The sequence below is a fragment of the Amblyraja radiata genome, chromosome 2, assembly GCF_010909765.2.
Source record: "Amblyraja radiata isolate CabotCenter1 chromosome 2, sAmbRad1.1.pri, whole genome shotgun sequence".
Lineage (NCBI taxonomy): Eukaryota > Metazoa > Chordata > Chondrichthyes > Rajiformes > Rajidae > Amblyraja > Amblyraja radiata.
Window position 1 is genome coordinate 7760279 of NC_045957.1, and position 22124 is coordinate 7782402.

A 22124-nucleotide genomic window follows, 5' to 3' on the forward strand; every position below is an offset into this window, starting at 1 on the left:
CCACTAGCAAGATTATTTAAATGCCCATTAATTTACGGGGAATTAAACATTAAATTCCTTCCATTTGGCCTATAAATTCATGACAATGAGATTTAAAAATCGTTATATTTTGAATTCTTGTATGAAAGTTATTTGGACACTTAGACTATTTAAAAATGTTAACCTTTTCTTAAGAAATGGATAGATATTTAGATCTAGTAATTGAATTTAGATGAAACTGATGAATATGAATTTCTTGTTGGGTATTTACTATTTGTTTTAGCGTTTAACTTTATCATTTCTACCTTTCTTTTCTAAAAGTGCAAATAATAACGTTTCTGTTAATGCTGTTCAGTGTTTTTTTTAATTTACATTATAAACAGTTGTCTCCGAAGAAGAAATGCAAAATTGTCAATCCAAAAGCCCAGACAGGCATAGCTAGAGTTCAACTTGAAGTGAAGTTCTCTGTCATGCCCGAGTCTAAGAGGGATCTTAAAAATGGACACATCTTGTACTTGTGAACCTCGTTTGGAAAAAGTAAGTCTGTCTGAAACAGAGAAATCGCTGAGTTCACATTTCTCTTTGTCAGGTGCAGAAGGCTATTCATTTGGTACTGTTAAGTTAAGAGTGAAGACTCTCGTTAACAGGACTTTGATTAAGTTTAAAAAACTCACCAATCCCAAGGAACTTGGAGCATTTATGAAAATTTGTGATTAAACTTTTAAACCTCCAGAAGGCAGTCAACACATTTCTTTAGATGACACTAGACCAAGTGCAGACCCATTGGGTCTGTTTCCCCAACACGCGTTTGCGGGGGGGGGGGGGGGGGGGGGGGCAGTGGCATCACACTCACACTAACCACCTCCCAAACACACAGGCGGGGGGAGGGGGGGGGGGGGGGGGGTGGGGAGAGATTGGGGAGGGAGAGAAGAGCGGGGTGGGGGAGAGTAAGGAGGAGGAGAGTGAGGAGTGGGAGTTGAGCGGGGAGGGCAGGAAGGGGGGAAGGGGGGGAGAGGATGTTAGAGGTGGAGAGAGGGGATGAGGGGAACGGGGGGAGGGGGAGAGAGGTGGGGGAGGAGGGAGAGAGGTGGGGGAGGGGAAGGAGGAGGGAGAGAGTGGGAGGGGGAAGAGTGGGGAGGGAGGAGGAGAGGGGAAGAGAAGGGAGGGGGAAGAGGAGGGAGGGGGAAGAGTGGGAGAGGGGTGGGGGGAGTGGTGGAAGAGGCAGAGATGGGTAGGGGGAGAGAGGGTTGGGGATGGGAGGGGAGGAGTGAGAGAGGGAGGAGAGAGGGGTGGGGGAGGGGGTGAGAGAGGGTGGGGGGAGAGGGAGGAGGGAGAGGGGAAGTGTGTGGAGGGAGGGGGAGAGAGGGTGGGGGAGGGATGGGGGGAGGGGGAGAGGTGTAGGGGGGGTGGTGGAAGTGGGGGAGTGGTGGAAGAGGGAGAGAGGGGGTGGGGGGAGAGAGGGTGGGGAGGGAGGGAGAGGGGTGGGGGAAGGGGAGAGAAGTGGGGAGGGAGGGGTAGGTGGAGTGGTGGAAGAGGGGGAGAGAGGGAGGGGGTGGGGGAGAGAGGGAAGGGGGGTGGGGGAGAGGGGTGAGGAGATGGAGAGAGGGGTGGGTGAGGAGAGAGGGGAGCGTGGGGGAGGGAGGGAGAGGGGTGGGGGGAGGGAGGGGGAGAGAGAGGGGGTAGAGGTGTAGGGGGGGTGGAAGTGGGAGAGAGGGGGGAGGGGGAGTGGTGGAAGAGGGGAAGGGGGTGGGGGGAGAGAGGGGTAGGGGGTGGGGGGAGGGAGGGGGGGTGGGGGAAGGGGAGAGAAGTGGAAGAGTGGGGAGAGAGGGAAGGGGGGTGGGGGAGAGAGGGATGGGGGTAGGAGGAGGAGATCGAGGGAGGAAGGGGTGGGGGGGGAGAGAGGTGTGGGAGAGGGGTGGGGGGGGGAGAGAGGTGTGGGAGAGGGGGAGGAGGGAGATGGGGTAGGGGAGAGAGGGGGAAGAATGGGGAGGGGGAGAGAGGTGTGGGGGAGGAGTTGGGGTAGGGGACAGAGGGGGAAGAATGGGGAGGGGGAAGGGGGTTGGGGAGAGAGGGAAGGGGGTTGGGGAGAGAGGGAAGGGGGTTGGGGAGAGAGGGAAGGGTGTGGGGGGGAGAGGGAAGGGGGGTGGGGGGGGAGAGGGAAGGGGGGTGGGGGGGAGAGGGAAGGGGGGTGGGGGGGGAGAGGGATGGGGGTGGAAGGAGGAGGGGGAGGGGAGTGAGAGGGGTGAGGAGAGGGATATGGAGAGGGGGGAGGAGAGAGGAGAGGGGGAAGAGAGGTGTGGCCCTCACTCCAGCTCCAGGCTCTGCTCCTGCACAGGCAGCAGCCTCCCCACCAGGCACTGGGCGGCGGACAGCCTCCCCACCAGGCGCTGGGTGGCGGACACGGCGGACAGCCTCGCCACCAGGCGCTGGGCGGCGGACAGCCTCCCCACCAGGCGCTGGGCGGGGATCGACCCGAGGACCCCGAGCGAGGAGGTGGACGGGCGTGGACCCCGAGCAAGTCCGCGGCGGGTGGGCTTCTGCAGAACTTTCTGGATATTTCTGAGCTCCATGGGCTCGCACACTCGGCGCTTTCTCCATCTCTCTGCGCCTTTAATCCACAGCGGCGGGGGGGAGGGGCCTGGAGGCAGGTGGACCTGGATAGGTCGGCATGTTGGCATTGTGACGTAAAGCGGCTCGTGAGTCCGATTTAGATTTTTAAATGAGTGGTTGGGGGGGGGAGGATTTTATTTTAAAAACGTATACATAAAAATGTCCAAATGTTTTGAGGAGTGGATGATTGAATGTAAAAGTGAAATCGCTAGCGAAATGGGAAAAATCTCGGAGAATTTTGAAGTTGTTTTGGCGTAGGAAAGAATCAAAGGCCGAATCTGGCACGCACACGCACACACACACACACACACACACACACACACTTTTAATATATAGTTTTAATATATAGATAGATTCCATCACCTGGTGCTCAAGATCCTGAATCTTTGACATCAGCTGAAAGCCAAGTGCCCATATTTCAAGACACTGAGGACATGGGCGATGACAATCATATCAAGCCTTAAAGAGAAAGCAAAACCAAATAGATTTAAAGGACAGAAAGATTTAGGAACTCAAAACCAAATTACGTGGGAAAACGTTTGCACGAGAGCTTGCTGAAACCAAGGCAGAGCTTGTGAGACTTAAAAAGCACACAGACAATTGCTGATGTTTCGTGGCATTAAGAAAAAGAGGAAAACTGTTTCAATTCACCAGCACAGAAAAGTTAGTGAAAATTTAAAGGACAGGCAAGAGGATGTGAGACGCCTCGAATTTGACAACCTTGTCCTCAAAGAAACAATCGAAACTCTGCAGGCTGCCAGGAGTGGGGGCGCCGTCCTGTATGGTATGGCTGCCCAGCCTGCAGCTGTCCGTCTTTTCATCTCTTTTTTTTATTTTTAGTTAGTTAAATTGTTTTTGTTATGGAGTTCTAGTCTTTTTTACGTGGGGGAAGGGGGAAACTACCTTTCAGGGTCTCTAGTAGACAAAGGGTGAAGTCTGAAGAAGGGTTTCGGCCCGAAACGTCGCCTATTTCCTTCGCTCCATAGATGCTGCTGCACCCGCTGAGTTCCTCCAGCAATTTTGTGTACCTTTCAGGGTCTCTACCTGGTCGGGGAGGCAGCTTTTCTCCGGGCTGCACCGTCGACCCGTCCTCGCGGCCTACCAGCGGGCCTGGAGCGGCATTTCCTGAGGGGCCGCCCAGAACCTCGGTTTCGGCGGCGGCACAGTGCTGGAGCGCTATTGAGGAGCGGGCGATGCCTTGCCCGGGTCGCCGCGCTGGAGCTCCAGTGAGCTGAAGACCGGCGAGTAAAACATCGCGGAGCTGCGGGTCTGCGGAGCGGCCAGCTGCGGGCGGCGGCGCTGAACTTTTCACCGGAAGCCTGGGATCTCGCGACGAGATCGCCAGTAGTGGAGTTCCATCCGGCGCGGCCGTGTTGGCTTCTGAAGCCGCGGTCTCGAGTAATGAGGCGGCCGTTCCAGGTGTCCCAAGCCGCTGAGAGGATTCTCCCGACGCCAGAGCACCATCACCCGGCGAGAACGGCCTGGAACATCGGGCCTCTGTAGCGGCAACTGCGGAGGCCTCAATAGGCCTGACTATGGGTGGACATGGGGATGGGACTGGACTTAGTGCCTTCCCTCATAATGGGAACCGTTGTGGGGGGATGTTTTTTATGTTAAAGTTCTTTATTATTGTCATGTTTGTATTCTTTTTTTATGTGCTGCATTGGCAACAAGAATTTCACTACACCTAGGTGTATGTGACTAATAAAGAAACCTTTGAAACCTATTGTCAAGTCAAAGGTGGGCCAGAAAACTTACTCCTCAACAACAAGGATGCATGTGTTTGACTATATTGTAAACAAAACTCCCACAGCAAACATTCCAATCCTGATAAGCCAGTTCTACAAGCGGAGTGGACTTCTTCTGGATCATGTTCCTGGACGCAGTGCAGTTGAAGTTATGGCCCGAGAATTGGGAGCTATTGCTGAGTTGCAAACAGCAAAGATGATCCTAGCAACAAAGGGTTTGACTGTGGGTTTTGATGCAACCACCCAGGAAGAGACCCACATTAACAGTGTGCACTTCACCAACACAGACAAATGTCTTTCTGCAGCAGTCGATGAATTGGCTGGTGGGACTGCTGAGGACTATGCACAACATATTTGCAAAACAGTTGACAATTTGTGTAAAACTTACACTTATTTCAATGAGCAAGCAGATTTTCAAGATACCAGGCAAAAGATAATCGACAATATTTTAAACACAATGAGTGACAGGTGTGCAGCTAATCATGCTGCTATTAGGATTGTGAGTAGTGAGTGGGGTAAATCTTTGAATGAGCTCTACTGCCACTTGCATCCTCTTGACTCCATTGCAACATCAGTTCGCTCAGCCCTCAAAATGCAGAAACAATCCAGAGGACAATTCTTGTTTGGGAAAGACTGTCTCGCAGTAAATGCCATACTGCAGATGAGCAAACTTCAGTACAAAAACGGAAAAGGGGACCCAAAAGGATTTGTCGCATTTTAGAATGACAGGAACATCCCCCGAGGTGTCCTCCCATGGTACCGTGGCAACAGATTGTGTATACTTTACCATATTGGTGGCAAGCTTATAGAACATTATGATGACTTTGTTGCCCTGAATAGCGGAACATCCTGTGGGGGGTTGAAAAGCGCCATCCTCCATGACTTCACCCAGGCTGAAGCAAAAGTAGAACTTCAGATATTAGGCTTACTTAGCAAATATCTGATTGGGCCTTGGATGAAGCGCTTCTACACATCAAACCAGAATCAGATCAACTATGTTGATGGCATCAAAGTGGTTAAAGGGGTTATTGCTGCTCTAAAGGAAGCCACAGAAAATCCAGACAACTTGATATTGGCAAAGGAAGATTTCTTCAGTGAGGAAGTACATCTTGACGCCACATTGACAAAACTTCGGGAGCTACCAGTACATCCACAGTTCAGTTCAAAGATGTGGAGCTGTCTTCAAGCTGTCATCACTGTTGGAGAGGCAGTATAGTAAATACTTTGAACTTGATGTAACTGAGAAACTGAAGGAGGAGACTGCATCAGCAAGTTCACACAACATTGATGCGGAGGAGACAATGGGGATGTTTAGATCATCGAAACAGAAATCTCCCAATGCTACCATGTGTTATTTGTCATGTAGGATGCGGGCCTGCAAGAATAGAACAGTCAATTACCTTGATAATCTCGAGGAGCAACGTAGGGAGGAGGTGCTCTGTAAGGCAGTGACATGGGGGAGAGTGGAGAGGAACAGACGGAAGAAAAAAACAGAAGGAATTGAGAGCAGAAATCATCAAGCGACAGAAAGGCAAGGAGCATGCTCGGGACACGAAAGAGAGGAAAAAAATAGGAAAAAAATTGAAAGAGGCTGATTTAAACAGCTTTCGCAGAGATTATCCGAATTTGGACTACTCCAAATGTGATGATCTACAGCAGTGGTTCCCAACCTTTTTTAGTTCATGGGCTCTTTAATTTTTCTGTGGCCCCCCCTGACATTATTAGCGGAAAGAAAGTGGCCCCCTTCATTGAACCTGTGGCCCCCTAAATCCCCAATTTTTTCTGTGGCCTCCCTGAAATTTGCCATGGCCCCAGGTTGGGAATCACTGATCTACAGGACATTCTTAATGGGAAAATAGTGGGCAGAAAGGCGTGTCATGTGTGGTTTCAAGAACAAACACTTGTAGTTTACAATGCCAATATTGAAAAGTTGAGGAAAAACAAGGTGTACAGAGTTGCTTATTGGTTGCAATCTGAGGAGTATGATGATGCTACTGATTTTGATATGCCAATGTACCAACTAGCAGTTGATCTTCTCGATAAAGACTTGGTCTTTTGCTAGAAATTGTAAATTATTTACCTATCTATAACGGACTTACAGCATATACAATATTAAAGTTCTGATCTTGAGAACATCACATTTTTGAATTTTCAAAGCAGTCTGGATGTTTATTACTATTTCCATCACACAACGGTCAATTTTGTAATTAGCTACAATTAGGTAACTAACTAATTATATGCTTTAATTTCAGGTCATCCAAGTAAGATTGTTTCATATTTGTTTCAGAATGTTTCAATCTATAATAACTGAAAATTTCATTCAGTTCTCTTAATTTTTAAGAAAGTTATGGGCTTTTGACTGTCCTCGATCACATCTTTTGAGTTAAGTCAATGGAAAAGCAATAGGGAACAAGTATGAAAATGGCCATAACTTTTTAAATACTGAAGGTAGGAAATTGAATTAGGTGTCAAATTAAACTTCTTTTTATGCTATATCTGATGGAATAAATTGCAGACTTGATTTTTAAAATCTCAAAATGTTGTAACATTGCTAAATAAAGGAAGGGATTTCATGCTAGTGGGCCACATGAGTGACAAGGGTTTGGGGTAAAATTGTGGTTTGGGGAAACTATTGTATGTATGTTTAGCCTCCGAGAATGTCGGATGGATTTTTTTTTGCACGGTTCAGGTATGGTGTAAGAAGGTACTGCCGATGCTAGTTTAAACCCAAGATAGACCCAAAAAGCTCGAGTAACTCAGCGGGACAGGCAACATCTCTGAAGAGAAGGAATGGGTGACGTTTTGGGGGAGGGGGAGCAGGAGGGGAGCTGCGAGGTACCGAGGAGACACAAGTGAGAGCCTCATTTGTGATGGAAGAGGGGAAACCCCGTTCCCTAAATTAGCTGCGTTCTTCCCACACTTTTGTTTTAATGTGGAAAAATGTATGTTTGACTGAAGATGGACACAAAATGCTGGAGTAACTCAGCATGACAGGCAACATCTTTGGATAGAAGGAATGGGACTGATACAGATGGGGAGCCAATGTGCAGAACATTATATTGAGATAGGAGGAAGAAGAGCACGGTAGAACACAATGGTGCTTGGGGAAACTAACGTTTGGGATAAGTTGACGTGACTGTTGAATCTGATCTTTCAAGTTCAAGTGTACATTTATTGTCACATGCACCAATTGGTACAGTGAAATTTGGGTTGCCATACAGCCATACGAATAAAAAAGGAACACAACACACGATAGAATTTAACATAGACATCCCCACACAGCAGAATCAACATTTTCCCACTGCGAGCGAAGGCAATAAAGTCCAGCCATCTTCCTCCTTGTTCACCAGTGGTCGGGAGCCCCGATGTTTCAGGCCCTCTTGCCGGGATAATCGAAACTCCGACGTCAGAACGGAGAACACTCTCAGCGGTTTGGAGTTCCGAATCGGCCACTTCCTACCGGAGACCGCGGCTCACGAAGTCCACAGGCCGTGCTGGGCGGAGATTCACACTGGCACCGTCGGCAAAGGGACCACCAGGACTCCGCGATGTTGAAGTCAGCGCCGCCCACAGCTGGAAGCTCCGCACCACAGCTCCACGATGTTGAAGCAGCAGGCCCAACACTCCGGAGCTTCAACAAGCGATCCCCAGTAAGGCACTGCCCGCTCCGCGCCAATCCAGTTGGTAGGCCGCGAGGAGGGGGCGGAGATGCGACTCGGAGAATAGTCGCATCCTCGCCAGGAAGAGACTGAGAAACAGTTCCCCCTTTACCCTATCCCTCTCCCCCACATATAAAGACTAAGAAAACCTCCAAAACATACTTTTAAACTGACTAAAAATAACAAAACAATGAAAAAAAACAGTGTAGGCAGAGGCTGCCTTCAATCCATGCAGTTTGTTGAATGGAAGAACACACAACTGCCTATTAAAGTAGAGAAATAATATAACAACCTTTGAAATAGCAAACAGTAATAATCTAATGTAAATAACAAAAATATACAACATATCTAGATAGATATGGCTCTCATCATTTAAGGAAGGTTGTGCTTGCAATGAAGGCAGTGCTGAGTAGATTCCTTAGGTTGTCTCCTGAGATGAAGGCGTGGATGTAAGAAGAAAGATTTGCCTATACTCTTTGGAATATAGAAGAATTAGTGGTAAGCTCATTGAAAGATACATTTTTTGAGGGAAATTGATAAGGTAGATGCTGAGGAAGATCGCGGTTAAGGAGCATCTTTTCAGAATAGGGATTGCCAATTTAAGAATATGAGGAATTTCTTCTCCCGCATTAAACAATAGGCGATCCCTATACTGAAAAGATGTTGGACTTTTCTCTCTCCGAGACTTATGAAGGCAGTCATTAAATATATTCGACAGAAACTGACAAAACTGTGAAACTGCGAGGGAATCAAAAGGCATGGGGATGGAGCAGGGAGGTTATGTCAGCTGCAATTTTATAGACTGGTACAGCAGGCTTAAGGTGAGAATTACCTCACTCCTTCGCCTCTTCCTTATGGTTTCAAGTAAATTAAACCTTCCCATATGATTAGAGAAGTAATTTTTTACCCCTCAATTAAGGCATCAGTTATGAGATTTACACTTTCTAAATCAGATGAGTAATCACCAACTTTTGAAATCACTTGCCCATATGGTCAGCCTAATTAATATGCTTACCTTGTGAAGGCGTTTTAGGTGTGGTTTTAGTTTGGAATGGTTGTTTAGATTATTTATTTGGGAATTTTTGAATTATGCATTGTCATCTGAAGGCTTAGCATACAGGTTCTGTCTGTTGGTGAGTAATGCTGAGAAACATGCTAAAAGTATAATGGAAACTAAAAGCAGCATTATTTCTACTTCTTCATGAAATCAGATCAATTTATCAACCACATGCATCTCTCCTTGAAAAGGTGTTGATAGTTCTCCCACAATGTTGTCAGGCTAGAACTTTCCAAGCAATTTTAATGCAACTCATGAATGAAGGTGTGTTCAAAGTCATAAGGACATAAGGAATAGGAGTTGAATTAGGCCATTCAGCCCATCAAGTCTACTCCGCCATTCAATCATGGCTGATCTATCTCTCCCTCCTAACCCCGTTCTCCTGCTTTCTCCCCATAACATCTGACACCCGTACTAATCAAGAATCTCTCTCTGCCTCAAAAATATCCACTGATTGGCCTCCACAGCCTTCTGTGGCAAAGAATTCCACAGATTCACCACCCTCTCTGACTAAATACATTTCTCTCCATCTCCTTCCTAATACAACGTCCTTTAATTCTGAGGCTATGACCTCCAGTCCTAGACTCTTCCATTAGTGGAAACATCATCTCCATAACCACTCTATCCAGGCCTTTCACTATTCTGTATGTTTCAATGAGGACCCCCCCATTCTTCTAAACTCCAGCGAGTACAGGCCCAGTGCTGATAAACGCTCATTGTAGGTTAACCCTCTCATTCCTGGGATCATTCTTGTAAACCTCTGGACCCTCTCCAGAGCCAGCACATCCTTCCTCAGCCATGGTGCCCAAAATTGCTCACAATATTCCAAATGAGGCCTTACTAGCGCCTTAGAGCCTCAACATAACATCCCTGTTTTTGTATACAAGCCCTCTTGAAATAAATGCTGGCATTGAGTTTGCTTTCTTTACTACTGATTCGACTTGCAGATTAACTATTTGGGAATCCTGCACCAGCACTCTCAAGTCCCTTTTGCACCTCTGATTTCTGGAGGTTTAGAAAACAGTCTAAATCACTTTGCTGTGGTTCTTGTCTAATATATAGACCAGATGTTCAAGGGCAAACTTCCTCCCCTGAACAATGTTGTTAAAACGGATGGGTTTTAGTTCGGGTACTTTCATCATTATCACTACCGACTTTTTATTCCACCTTTATCGAATTAATTGTATTTAACTTCCTCAACAGTCTTTCGTACCACTTGTGAGACCACACAGATACTCAATTAAATGACTCTCCCAAAGTCAACCTTTCCATCAGTGGCAGTCTCCACTTGATGTTGAAATGACTCAAAGATATGAACGTTATCATTGTATTATGTAAACATGGTCAACCCACGTTAGCAGTAACGTCACAGGATGTACCAATGTCTTGCACCATTTCACCAGCTTTGCTTTAACAAAACGTTCCAACTAAGTCTCGCCTTCAGGAATCCAGTGTCAAGGGGTTTGATCTTTCCAACCCAGAGCCAAGCCTTACAGCTGAGTCAAGGCTGACATTTTGTCAAATGTTATTCAATTTTTAAAAGCAATGACAAATGGAAAATGTTTGGAATCATTTAACACATTTACAAAATTATAATGTACCAAAATTACAGATTTGCCTCAGTTACTCACTGAATGCATTTGTTGTAGCAGATTGACTGTAATTTTACATATGTGTACTTGCATATGAAAAATCACAGCCAATCTAATTCAACAACAAGTTTAGATCACCTTACCTTCATAACAAAAGTGGTGGATGATCTGTCATATATATGTTATCAGAGTTTAATTGACACATGGAGACGCAAGAAATGGCAGCTGCTGGAACGTTAATCGAAACTCAGTGATAGCGGAAATCTGTGGGTCAGGCAGCATCTGTGGTGGGAATGGACAGACATTTCTGGTTCAGACTGGAGAAGATGGAACTCAGTCTGAAGAAGAGTCCTGACCCAAATCGCCATCTGTCCATTCCCTCCACAGATGCTAACTGACCCACTGAGTTCCTCCAGCACTTTGTGTTTTGCTCAAATTTATTTACATTGTTTAAATTGTTGAATGATTTCTGCAACTTGACTTCTGCATCCATGACTGTACACCTTGCTGTTTCCTCCCTGACACATGCTGTGGTTCACCTCCTCTTACCTTGTTACTTCAACCATTCTCACTTTTCTGCCACTCTCCACAATACCTCTGGATACCATCACCATACTTATTAATGTCGATTTTCATTTGCTACCACTTACTTCCCTATCTCTCTGATTTACCCATGTTAAATAGTACTGACCACTGTATCCAACTCCCTTAGTATATGGTCTTCTCTGTCCACGTTATTTATAAACCCCAAGTTACACCTTTGGCAACACCAGTAAATTATATATCTATGTTTTAGACTCTATTTCTTAATCATCTGTGCATATTGTAAACAATAGTAACCCAAGCACCATTAGAATGTAGCTTTTTTGTGAGGACAACTTTTTTTTCAGTCAATGCAAAATCCTCTGGTCGGCTTAATAAAGTCTTGGTGTTATTTATTTGTTTATTTCTTCCTTCATGAGGCCTCAAAATTGAAAGATGGGTGGCGTTCTGGGGACCAAGCGTATCCTCACGTACCTCTTAAAATTGCATTATATTGGCTAGCCTGATCAAACATTTCTCAATAGATAACTTCCACCATCATCTTTTTAACTACAGCCCACTGTCCCGCAGTGAAGATTAAAATAAAGATCTGCATAAACTGCCCCAACAGAAAATATTCAGAGCAGAAAAATTGTGCTCTATCCAAATTGAATTTGCTCTTCATAGAGTGACAACAAAAGTAAAATGGCCCAGCCAACGAATAATCCCACATTTTGCAGAAGGAATAGAATCCAGGGATTTTTGCTCTTTGCTCGCAACATCTCTGGAAGCTAAAGGAAAAGAAAGAAGAAATTGTCATTGTTTATTCCAGCAAGGTTATTTGTTCAATGGTCGAACATGATATGTTATTACATGATGAGCTGGCAGTGGAAAGAAAAATGTTCCCAATGTTGGGCGAGTCCAGAACCAGGAGCCACAGTCTTAGAATAAAGGGGAGGCCATTTAAGACTGAGGTGAGAAAAAAACCTTTTCACCCAGAGAGTTGTGAATTTGTGAATTTCCCTGCTACAGAGGGCAGTGGAGGCCAAATCATTGGATTGATTTAAGTGAGAGTTAGATAGAGCTCCAGGGGCTGGTGGAATCAAGGGATATGGGGAGAAAGCAGGCACGGGTTTGGGGACGATCAGCCATGATCACAATGAATGGCGGTACTGGCTCGAAGGGCCGAATGGCCTCCTCCTGCACCTATTTTCTATGTTTCTATGTATTCCCTGTTATCATTCCAATACAAGAATTGTTTGCACCTGGTCATGCTTCCTCGGATCACATCTTTTATCCCCTGTGTCTCATAGCTTTGACATCTTGTGAGTACCTTGCATTTTATAATTAAAGTCAATTAGCCAGCAATGCCTCAGTCCAACAGTGGGAAAAAATGTTGTGCACCCTTTCTGTTTCCCAGTTGGTTTGTAATTCTGCACTGCCAGGCATGGCAGTGGAGCAGATATTATAGTGGTTTTTAAAAGGGTTTTAGGTAGGCATGTGCATTAGCAGGGAATGGCGGGATAGAGATAGCGTGCAGGCAGAGGGAATTAGTACAGGTCCACCACCGATTTTCCGGACCGTTTGGTTCCAGAGCCTTGCTGTATCATCTGTTTTGCCAGACCAACAGAGGTCATGGCCTTGGAGAGACGAGATACTCGCTCACAAAGTTGGCTGTGGAAGTCAGCTATGGGAATGGATCTGCTGGCTCTGGCCGGGCCGGAGTTCCAGAGCCCCAGCAGTAGGCTGCAAATTCAACCCGCCGATAGGCCACAGAAGTTGGCTATGGAAATGGATCTGCCGGTTCCGGTCGGGCCAGGGTTCCAGATCCACGGCCACAGGCGGCAAATTCGACCCGCCGGTCGGCACGGATGTCACAATGAGATTGAGATCGGCCGCCTTACCCGGCCTAGGGCACCGCATTTTCGTGTTGACTTACGGGTGGAACTTCAAGAGCACTCTCGTAATTTTGTCCAAATTAAGGGAGGCATCAGTTGCCGGAATATCGGTGAAGGCCCTGCATAATTTGACATCATGTTTGGTAACCGTTAATACATAAACATATACGCACCATATCTGCAAGAGCCACATATAGGAAGAGCCCTGCTGCTACAGTGAAGATCCATTCTTGCACTAGTTCATCTGTCGCAACTCCTAATGATATGTAGAGTCCAATAAATGCAGTCAAGGCACTGCCAAAGTTCAAGATGATAGATTTCTTCACAGAAATTCCACAATGCAGCAGAACTGCAAAATCACCTAATGTACAAGACAAGAGAAAACCATCTCATTACTGTTATCAGGAGAGTCTAAGGAGTATCAATAACATTTCGATAGGCACATAGATATGCAGAGAATGGAGGAATATGGATCACATGCAGGTAGATGCGATTAATTTGGCCTCATGTTCAGCACAGACATTGTGAGCCTAAGGGCATATTCTTATGCTGCACTATTCAATGTTATTGGAGTGAGATCACTAATGGTATAATACTTTGGTCATTTTAATGGAATACCTAAGGATGTTAGACAAGCAATGAAGTATTTTTCTTAGAGATTAATCGTGGAAGCAGGCCCTTCGGCCCATCTAGTCCACGCTAACCATCACTCACCCGTTCACACTAGTTCTATGTTATCCCACTTTTGCATCCATTCCCTACACACTAGGGGCACTTTACAGAGGCCAATTAACCTACACAACCTGTGCGTCTTTAGGATGTGGGAGGAAAACCGGAGCAGATGGAGGAAATCCATGCGGTCACAGAAAGAAAGTGCAAACTCCACACACAATTGGCATCCAAGGTGAAGATCGAACTTGGGGATCTGGCGCTGCGAGGCAGCAGCTCTACCTGCTGCGCCACTGTGCTGTCCGATGCACTCGCATATTGACTATTCCATTTTTGGTATGACGATTCCAGAATGCTATTTCAGCTGTAACTGAGAACATGCTCCTTACTAGGTAACCCTAATAAAAAATAAATTGAACCTTACAAAGAGTACTTGAGTTTTTGTTTTAATTTCTCATGCTGAATCGTTTCTAAAAGAGCACATGATACTCCCCGCATATCCATTTCAATGTAACATTTAAATATGTGAATCACAAAATATGTGAGCCCAAAATAACTCTCTGGTGGAGGGTTTTCTGCATAGAAAAACCAAGTCAAATCAAATGGCTCTCATTGTTTGGGTATCATGTGGTGCAGGGTAAATGTATCCAATGCCATAATATAGCAGACTGCAGCAAATCAAGTACTAAGCAGCAAAATCAAATCTTACCCATTTCATGAGGGAGTTCATGACATAAAACTGCAAGTGTTGTGGCAAGGCCAGATTTCCAGGAGACAGAGAAAGCTGCCCCTAATGCCAGCCCATCTGCAAAGTTATGGATACCGTCGCCAATCACTATCATGTATGGCAGCACTCGCAAACCTGTAGGGAAAAGGAAGTTGAAACATTCACTTTGTATGTTGTGTTACACTCGTCAAAACAAAATGTTCAGATATAACCTCATCAGTCTAAATAAGGTTTCGCCCCGAAACGTTACCTATTTCCTTCGCTCCATAGATGCAGCCTCACCCGCTGAGTTTCTCCAGCATTTTTGTCTACCTTCGATTTTCCAGCATCTGCAGTTCCTTCTTAAACATTCAGATATACTTCCTCACTATTTTCTTCAATACAAATATTCTATCTTATTCTATTTAATTCCATTTCGTCACACAGAGGGCAATAAATCACTGTAATTCTCTACTCTGGAGGGCCTGGAGTTATTGAGATTTCAAAATAGAGATCAGTGGATGTTAAAGGAATCAAGGGATATGGGTATAACGGAGGAAAATGGCACCAAGGTAGTTTGATGGTGAAGCAGGGTCAAAGCATCCAGTAGTCTTCCACTACTTTAATGATGAAACTAGGCTTGCAATCTCTCCAAAACATCTCTCCAAAACAATTGCTAGTATTGTATTGGAGAGATGCTATGGAGAACAATGTACTTGGTGGTTTGGGACGAATTTAATGATGTCTACTGGTATTCTCAGTATTCGTTTGGAGGAATCTGTGGAGCTTCTAGGAGGAAGGAAAGTTTTTTCAACTTTGTTATCAAAGTCGAGTTGTTTCCTCATTATCTTCTCAAGGTTGGTTCAAAGTCTCGTAAACCTCACACAAAACAGTGTTCCATAAATTGAATTGAACTGAATTGAATACATTTTATTATCCGAGTATGTACACATACAAGGAATTTGCCTTGGTGCTTTGCTAGCAAGTAACAACCCAATATACAGTAGACAATTAAGAATAAAACATTATAATTGAAACATGTGAAGAATGAAATAAAATACCAGAGCAAAAGGAGGCTACAGACTTTTGGCAGTTGAGTAGAGCTACAGCTCGTGGAAAAAAGCTGTTTTTATGTCTGGCTGTGGCTGCTTTGACAGTCCGGAGTCACCTTTAAGTTTTTGGATATATTCAATGCTGGTATAGATTTTTGGACTATCAAGAATCAAGGGTTGAGGGGTACAGTCAGGAATGTGTAGTTGTGCCCAAGATTAGATCTGCGATTAGAAGACTGTGCGCATTCACGCTGTCTATAACGCTCATGATTTTATACACCACGAAAAGATCACCCTTCAAGTCTCCTACACTCCAACGAATGAAGTCTCCCAGAATATTTGGTCCTACCCTAGTCAGATGCAACCCATCCCTCTTGTGTGGGTCACTGTTGCCCCAGAAGCAATCCCCATGGTCCAAAAATCTGAATCCCTGCACCACCTCGATGCCATGCATTCAGTTGTCTTTCCTCCTATTCAAGTCAAGTCAAGAGTTTTACTGTCATGTGTCCCAGATAGGGCCATGAAATTCTTGCTTGCTGCAGCACAACGGAGTATTGTAAACAAAAATACAGAACAGTTCAGTTCAATATACACATAAATAAGCAGATAAAGTGCAATAGGCTGTTACAGTTCAGAGTCTGTTTGTTGACGAGTTTAATAGCCTGATGGCTGTGGGGAAGTAGCTGTTCCTGAACCTGGATGTAATAGATTTCAGGCTCCTGTACCTTCTACCCGATGGTAGCGGAGAGATGAGTGTGTGGCCAGGATGGTGTGGGTCCTTTATGATGTTGGCTGCCTTTTTGAGGCGGTGACTGTGATAGATCCCTTCGATGGTGGGGAGGTCAGAGCCGATGATGGACTGGGCAGTGGTCACAACTTTCTGCATTCTTTTCCTTGCCCTCACATGCGGCGCTAAGAATGGTGGTGGCCCAGAGATAACTACCTTCGAACCCCTGCAATTTAATTCATTCCGAATATTCACTGCAGGTCCTCATCCCCTTTTCTACCTATGTCATTTGTGCCAATGTGCGCTATGATTTCTGGCTGTTCACCCTCCTTGAGATTGTTCTGCAATCACTCAGACACGTCTTCAACCCTGGAACCAAGGGCATAACACACTGTCCCATTGCCTGTTAAAACTCTTATGTTGAATTACAGAATAGGGAGAATGAATGACTTTCAGTGCTGTAAATTCCACATAGTTTTCTTCAACAATTGATTATTTGTGAAAATGAGTGCAATATTCCGTGATCAATGTTATATCAATCAATCAAAATTTCCTCTGCCTCAACATAAGTATATATAGATTGGCATCATAGAGTTATACAACACAGGAATAGGCCCTTCCGCTCAACATCCATGTCAATCAAGATGTTTACCCAAGATCTTGCCTGCATTTGATCCATGTCCCTCTAAATGTTTCCTGTTCATGTGCCCTTCTTAATGATTTTTAAATGTTGTTATTATATCTGCCTCAACTACTGCGTCTAGTAGCTCATATCTGCCATCCTCCATGTGAGAAAATTACCCCTCAGGTCCCTCTTAAATCATTCTCCCAGATTAAATCTATGCTATTGAGGGAGTGCAGCGTAGGTTTACAAAAGGGACTGTCATATGCTGAGAATGGAGCGGCTGGGCTTGTACACTCTGGAATTTAGAAGGATGAGAGGATATCTCATTAAAACATATGATTATTAAGGGATTGGACACGCTAGATGCAGGAAACATGTTCCCGATGTTGGGGGAGTCCAGAACCTGGGGCCACAGTTCAAAAATAAGGGGTAAGCCATTTAGAACGGAGATGAGGAAACACTCTTTCTCACAGAGAGTTGTGAGTCTTTGGAATTATCTGCCGCGGTGGAGGCCGGTTCTCTGGATACTTTCCAGAGAGAGCTAGATAGGGCTCTTAAAGATAGCGGAGTCAGGGGATATGGGGAGAAGGCAGGAACGGGGTACAGATTGGGGATGATCAGCCATGATCACATTGCATAGCGTTGCAGGCTCGAAGGGCCGAATGGCCTACTCCTGCACCTATTGTCTATTGTCTATGCCCTCAAGTTTTAGACGCCCTTGACCTTTTACCTATGCCTCTCATGATTTCCTAAACCTCTATAAGGTCATCTCGCAGCCTCCGACGCTCCAGTAAAACATCCCGGCCTATCCACTCACAAGGTCATAAGTGATAGGAGTAGAATTAGGCCATTCAAGTCTACTCTGCCATTCAATCATGGCTGATCTATCTCTCCCTCCTAACCCCATTCTCCTGCCTTCTCCCCATAACCCCTGACTCCCGTACTAATCTAGAAGCTATCTATCTCGGCCTTAAAAATAAGGTCTCTTCTTACAGCTCATGCTCTCCAGTCCTTGAAACACACTTGTTAATCTTTTCTGTTCCCTCTCCAGCTTAATGACGTCCTTTGTAATACCACCACATCAGCAGAGAAATTCCAGTAACATGGCTGTAAGGGGAAGGAAATTTAGACCAAGGCCCGCCCAATCCAACAAAATTCTTAGGGTAGATTTTGTCGGCAAACTAACCTTTATTGGGACGTACACTCGCGTCACCTTCGAAGGACACTTCAGAGGACACCTAGGCATGGGTACAATAAAGTGGTGATTAATATCTGAAGCAAATCCAAGAATAGTCAGAGTCATACAGCATGGAAATGGCCTAACCCGTACAAGCTGGTCCATTTGCCCATGCCCAGTTCCTATCCATGTGCACAAGGGAGGTAAAGGGCCTGTCCCACTTAGGCGATTCTTTAAGCAACTGTGGCGACAGTCAATGTCGCGGTGTGACGCCGGAAATGCACCCACCCCACGACAATGTCCACGACAAGCTACCATCTTGTCAACGACAAGCTACGTCAACCGGCGACACAATTCCTCGCCACTTGGGGTGTCTGCCTGCGACCACACCTACGACAATTTTGACCACCCAGGCAACAATCTACGACACCCGAAGCTAACCTACCTGCACCAGCGACAAACTACGACAAGCTACGACCCTGTCGACGACAAATGAAGACAACTGAAGACTTCTCTTGAGGCCGGAGCTGTCGCTGGTTGAAGTAGGATGACGTAGGTTGTTGCCAATGGAATTTGCCGAGGTCATGACCCAGCAACAGCCAACGTCACCTGGCGTCATCCTGGCGACAACCTACAACAACCTACAACAGCACCTACGACAGGAGAAAACAGGCAACGTCAAGCCCACTGTTGGTGAGAGGTTTTGGATATTTCCAAATCCAGCGGCGACAACAAATAAGCAATGACACTTGAGGAGGCCACTCACGACAATACAGGCGTCACACCACCACCATGTGGCGACAGCCTATTTTTCAGTTTCAAGGTTTCAAGGTCAGTTTATTGTCACATGTTGAAAATAAGGATTTTTCTGTTTGTGATTCATTACATATTTCTAATACGTAGAAATATGTATTTCTACATATGTCAGAAACTCCAGAACACAAAATAGACACCCTAGGATAGTGTTAGTGTGCGGGGATCACTGGTCGAGCGGATTCAATGGGCCGAAGGGCCTGCTCCTGCGTTGTATCCCAAAAACGAAAACTAAAAACTAAAAACACTCTCCAGTCCTGAAGGAGGTTGTTTATTTTTAATCCTGATTCTTGCACGACAAAGATGTCAGTGGCATTTACTGTATTGCCTGTAATCCTACTTGCATCCTGAATTGAGAGGCAATCTCATCAATGTCTGGAGTCGCATCTTTTCAGATTTCCTTCCCTTAAGGAAGCCAGCAAACCAGATGGGTCAAACACTGATGCTCACTTTTCATTCCCTATTTATTCAGCTGCTGTTATCGAAGTTTAAGTCCTGTCCCCAGTTCCCCCATCCCCTCCCCCTTCCCAGTTCTCTGACCAGTCTTAAGGGCCTGTCCCACTTAAGGTCGGTAGTGACTGACGAGCGACTGTCGCGTGCGTCATCATGTGTCTTCATCCGTCAGCACAGCTGTCTGGAACGCATGATGTCATTTGAATACCCAGTTTATGATATTTATGGTGATTTTCTAAAATGTTCCAGTTTCTTGAGTGGTGCTAGCAATTGGAAAACTGCAGATGTAATGCCTCTATTCAAAAAAAGAGGTGAATGAAAAGTAGCAAGCTGCAGACCAAATTAATCTGTAGGAAGGAACTGCAGAAGCTGGTTTAAATTGAAGATAGACACAAAATGCTGGAGTAACGCGGCGGAACAGGCACCATCTCTGGAGAGAACGAATGGATGATGTTTCGGGTCGAGACTCTTCTTCAGTCTGAAGAAGGGTCTCGACCCGTAACGTCATCCATTGCTTCTCTCCAGAGAAGCTGCCGGTCCCACTGAGTTACTCCAGCATTTTGTATCACTTATCTGGTTTGTTCTTCTATTTCTACCAACTGCACCCCTTCTCATGTCATTCGTTCATCCAGCTGTAGGAGATACATTTGTCTTTTTAACCTCTTCCTTACCCACAATCCAAGGACCCAAGCAGTCATTGCAAGTGAAGCATCAATTCACTTTTTCACTTTCCGGTTTAGCATATTTTGGTGTTCACCACGTAGTTTTCTCTCCGAAACTCTGCATATTTTTAAATCGCGCGCGCTTATATCCATGACGCGTAAAAGGCGGCCCGACTGCGTATGGGCAGCGTGCGGCGGCGCTTGGTTACGCACGGTGACGTGATCACGCGTCACCACGCACTACACGCACGAGGTCAAGACGTCAGCGTGCGACCACAATACGTCCGCGTGTGTACGTGATACGTCACGCCAGAGACACGCGAAGATTTTGTGCCCTACAAAATCCTGGAGCGCCGCGCAATACCGCGTGCATCTCCATACCCCTCCGCGCTTCTCCATGCAACCGTCCCGCGCGGCCCACACGCTACCAGTGCATCTCAACGCGACAATGAGGTCGCGTAAATGGCGCGCAAATGACGGCGAAGTGGGACTTGCCCTTTACTGTCTCCAACTACATTTTATTTCTGTTTGCTTTGTTGTTACCTTCTCCCAACTAACAATGATCTATGTGTAAGAAAGAACTGCAGATGCTGGTTTAAATCGAAGGTAGACACAAAATGCTGGAGTAACTCAGCGGGTGAGGCAGCATCTATGGAGAGAAGGAATGGGCGACGTTTAGGGTCGAGACCCTTCTTCAGGCTGATGTCAGGGGAGGGGGCTGGACAAAGATAGAATGTAGGCAGAGACAGTAAGACTAGTGGGAGAACTGGGAAGGGGATGGAGAGAGAAAGCAAGGACTATCTGAAGTTAGAGAAGTCAATGTTCATACCGCTGGGGTGTAAGCTACACCCAAGTGAAATATGAGGTTCCTCCAATTTGCGCTGGGCCTCACTCTGACAATGGAGGAGGCCCAGGACCGAAAGGTCGGATTGGAAATGTGAGGGGGAGATGAAGTGCTGAGCCACCGGGAGATCAGGAAGCTTAAGACAGACTGAGCGGATGTGTTCAGCGAAACGATCGCCGAGCCTGCGCTTGACACCTGGAACAGCGGATACAGTAGATGAGGTTGGAGGGGGTGCAAGTGAACCTCTGCCTCACCTGGAAAGACTGTCGGGGTCCTTATATACAGTCGAGGGGGAAGGTAAAGGGACAGGTGCATCTCCTGCGGTTGCAGGGGAAAGTACCTAGGGAGGGGGCGGTTTGGGTGGGAAGGGACGAGTTGACCAGGGAGTTTCGGAGGGATCGGTCTCTGCGGAAAGCAGAAAGGGGTGGAGATGGGAAGATGTGGCTAGTGCTGGGATCCCGTTGGAGGTGGCGAAAATGTCGGAGGATTATATGCCGTATGCGACGGCTGATGGGGTGGAAGGTGAGGACAAGAGGGACTCTGTCCTTGTTACGAATGGTAGAAGGGGGAGTAAGAGCGGAGCTGCGGGATATCGAGAAGACCCTAGTGAGAGTCTCATCTATAATGGAAGAGGGGAACCCCCGTTCCCTAAAGAATGAGGACATCTCGGATGTCCTAGTATGGAACACCTCATCCTGAGCTCAGTTGCGGCGTAGACGGAGGAATTGGGAGTAGGGGATAGAGTCTTTACAGGAAGCAGGGTGGGAAGAAGTGTAGTCTTGATAGCTATGGGAGTCAGTATATTTGTAGTAGATGTCAGTCAATAGTCTGTTTCCTGTGATGGAGACGGTGAGATCTAGAACAATGATCTATTCTACATTTTCCTTGAACTCCATTCTCTCTTATCCAGTTTTCACACCTTACACTTCCTTATCTACACATTTCCGTATCTATGAACCTCCCACTCCCTGACATCAGTCTGAAGAAAGGTCTCGACCCAAAACCTCACCCGTTCCTTCTCTCCAGAGATTCTGCCTGAGTTTCTCCAGCATTTGGTGTCTATCCCCAGATCAATAGTCTAGTTCTTTAGATGCAGGTAATATGTGCCATCACTGGTTTAGTTTAGAGATGCAGCATTGAAACAGGCCCTTTGGTCCACCATGTCCATGCCGACCATCATTATCCATTCACGTTGTTCAATGTTATTCCAAATTTCGCATTCACTTCCTTCACACTGGGGGCACTTTTTTTTACAGAGATCTACAAACTTGCAAGTCTTTGGGATGTGGGAGGAAACTAGAGCACCATGGAGGAAACCCACGTGATCACAG

General features: G+C 46.0%; 1 protein-coding gene across 1 annotated transcript in view; it reads right to left on the bottom strand.

The window, feature by feature from the left end:
• Nucleotides 1–9738: 9738 nt before the first annotated feature.
• The window catches only part of slc39a4 (solute carrier family 39 member 4), a 52719-nt gene continuing 40333 nt past the window's right edge, over nucleotides 9739–22124 (bottom strand). Inside the window, exons 9-12 of the mRNA XM_033041674.1 lie at nucleotides 18031–18082; nucleotides 14444–14596; nucleotides 13239–13426; nucleotides 9739–11958 (exon numbers count right to left, since the gene is read on the bottom strand). Of these exons, the coding sequence (XP_032897565.1) occupies nucleotides 11827–11958; nucleotides 13239–13426; nucleotides 14444–14596; nucleotides 18031–18082 (525 nt within the window). The 3' untranslated portion in view covers nucleotides 9739–11826. The remainder of the gene's footprint in view (nucleotides 11959–13238; nucleotides 13427–14443; nucleotides 14597–18030; nucleotides 18083–22124) is intronic.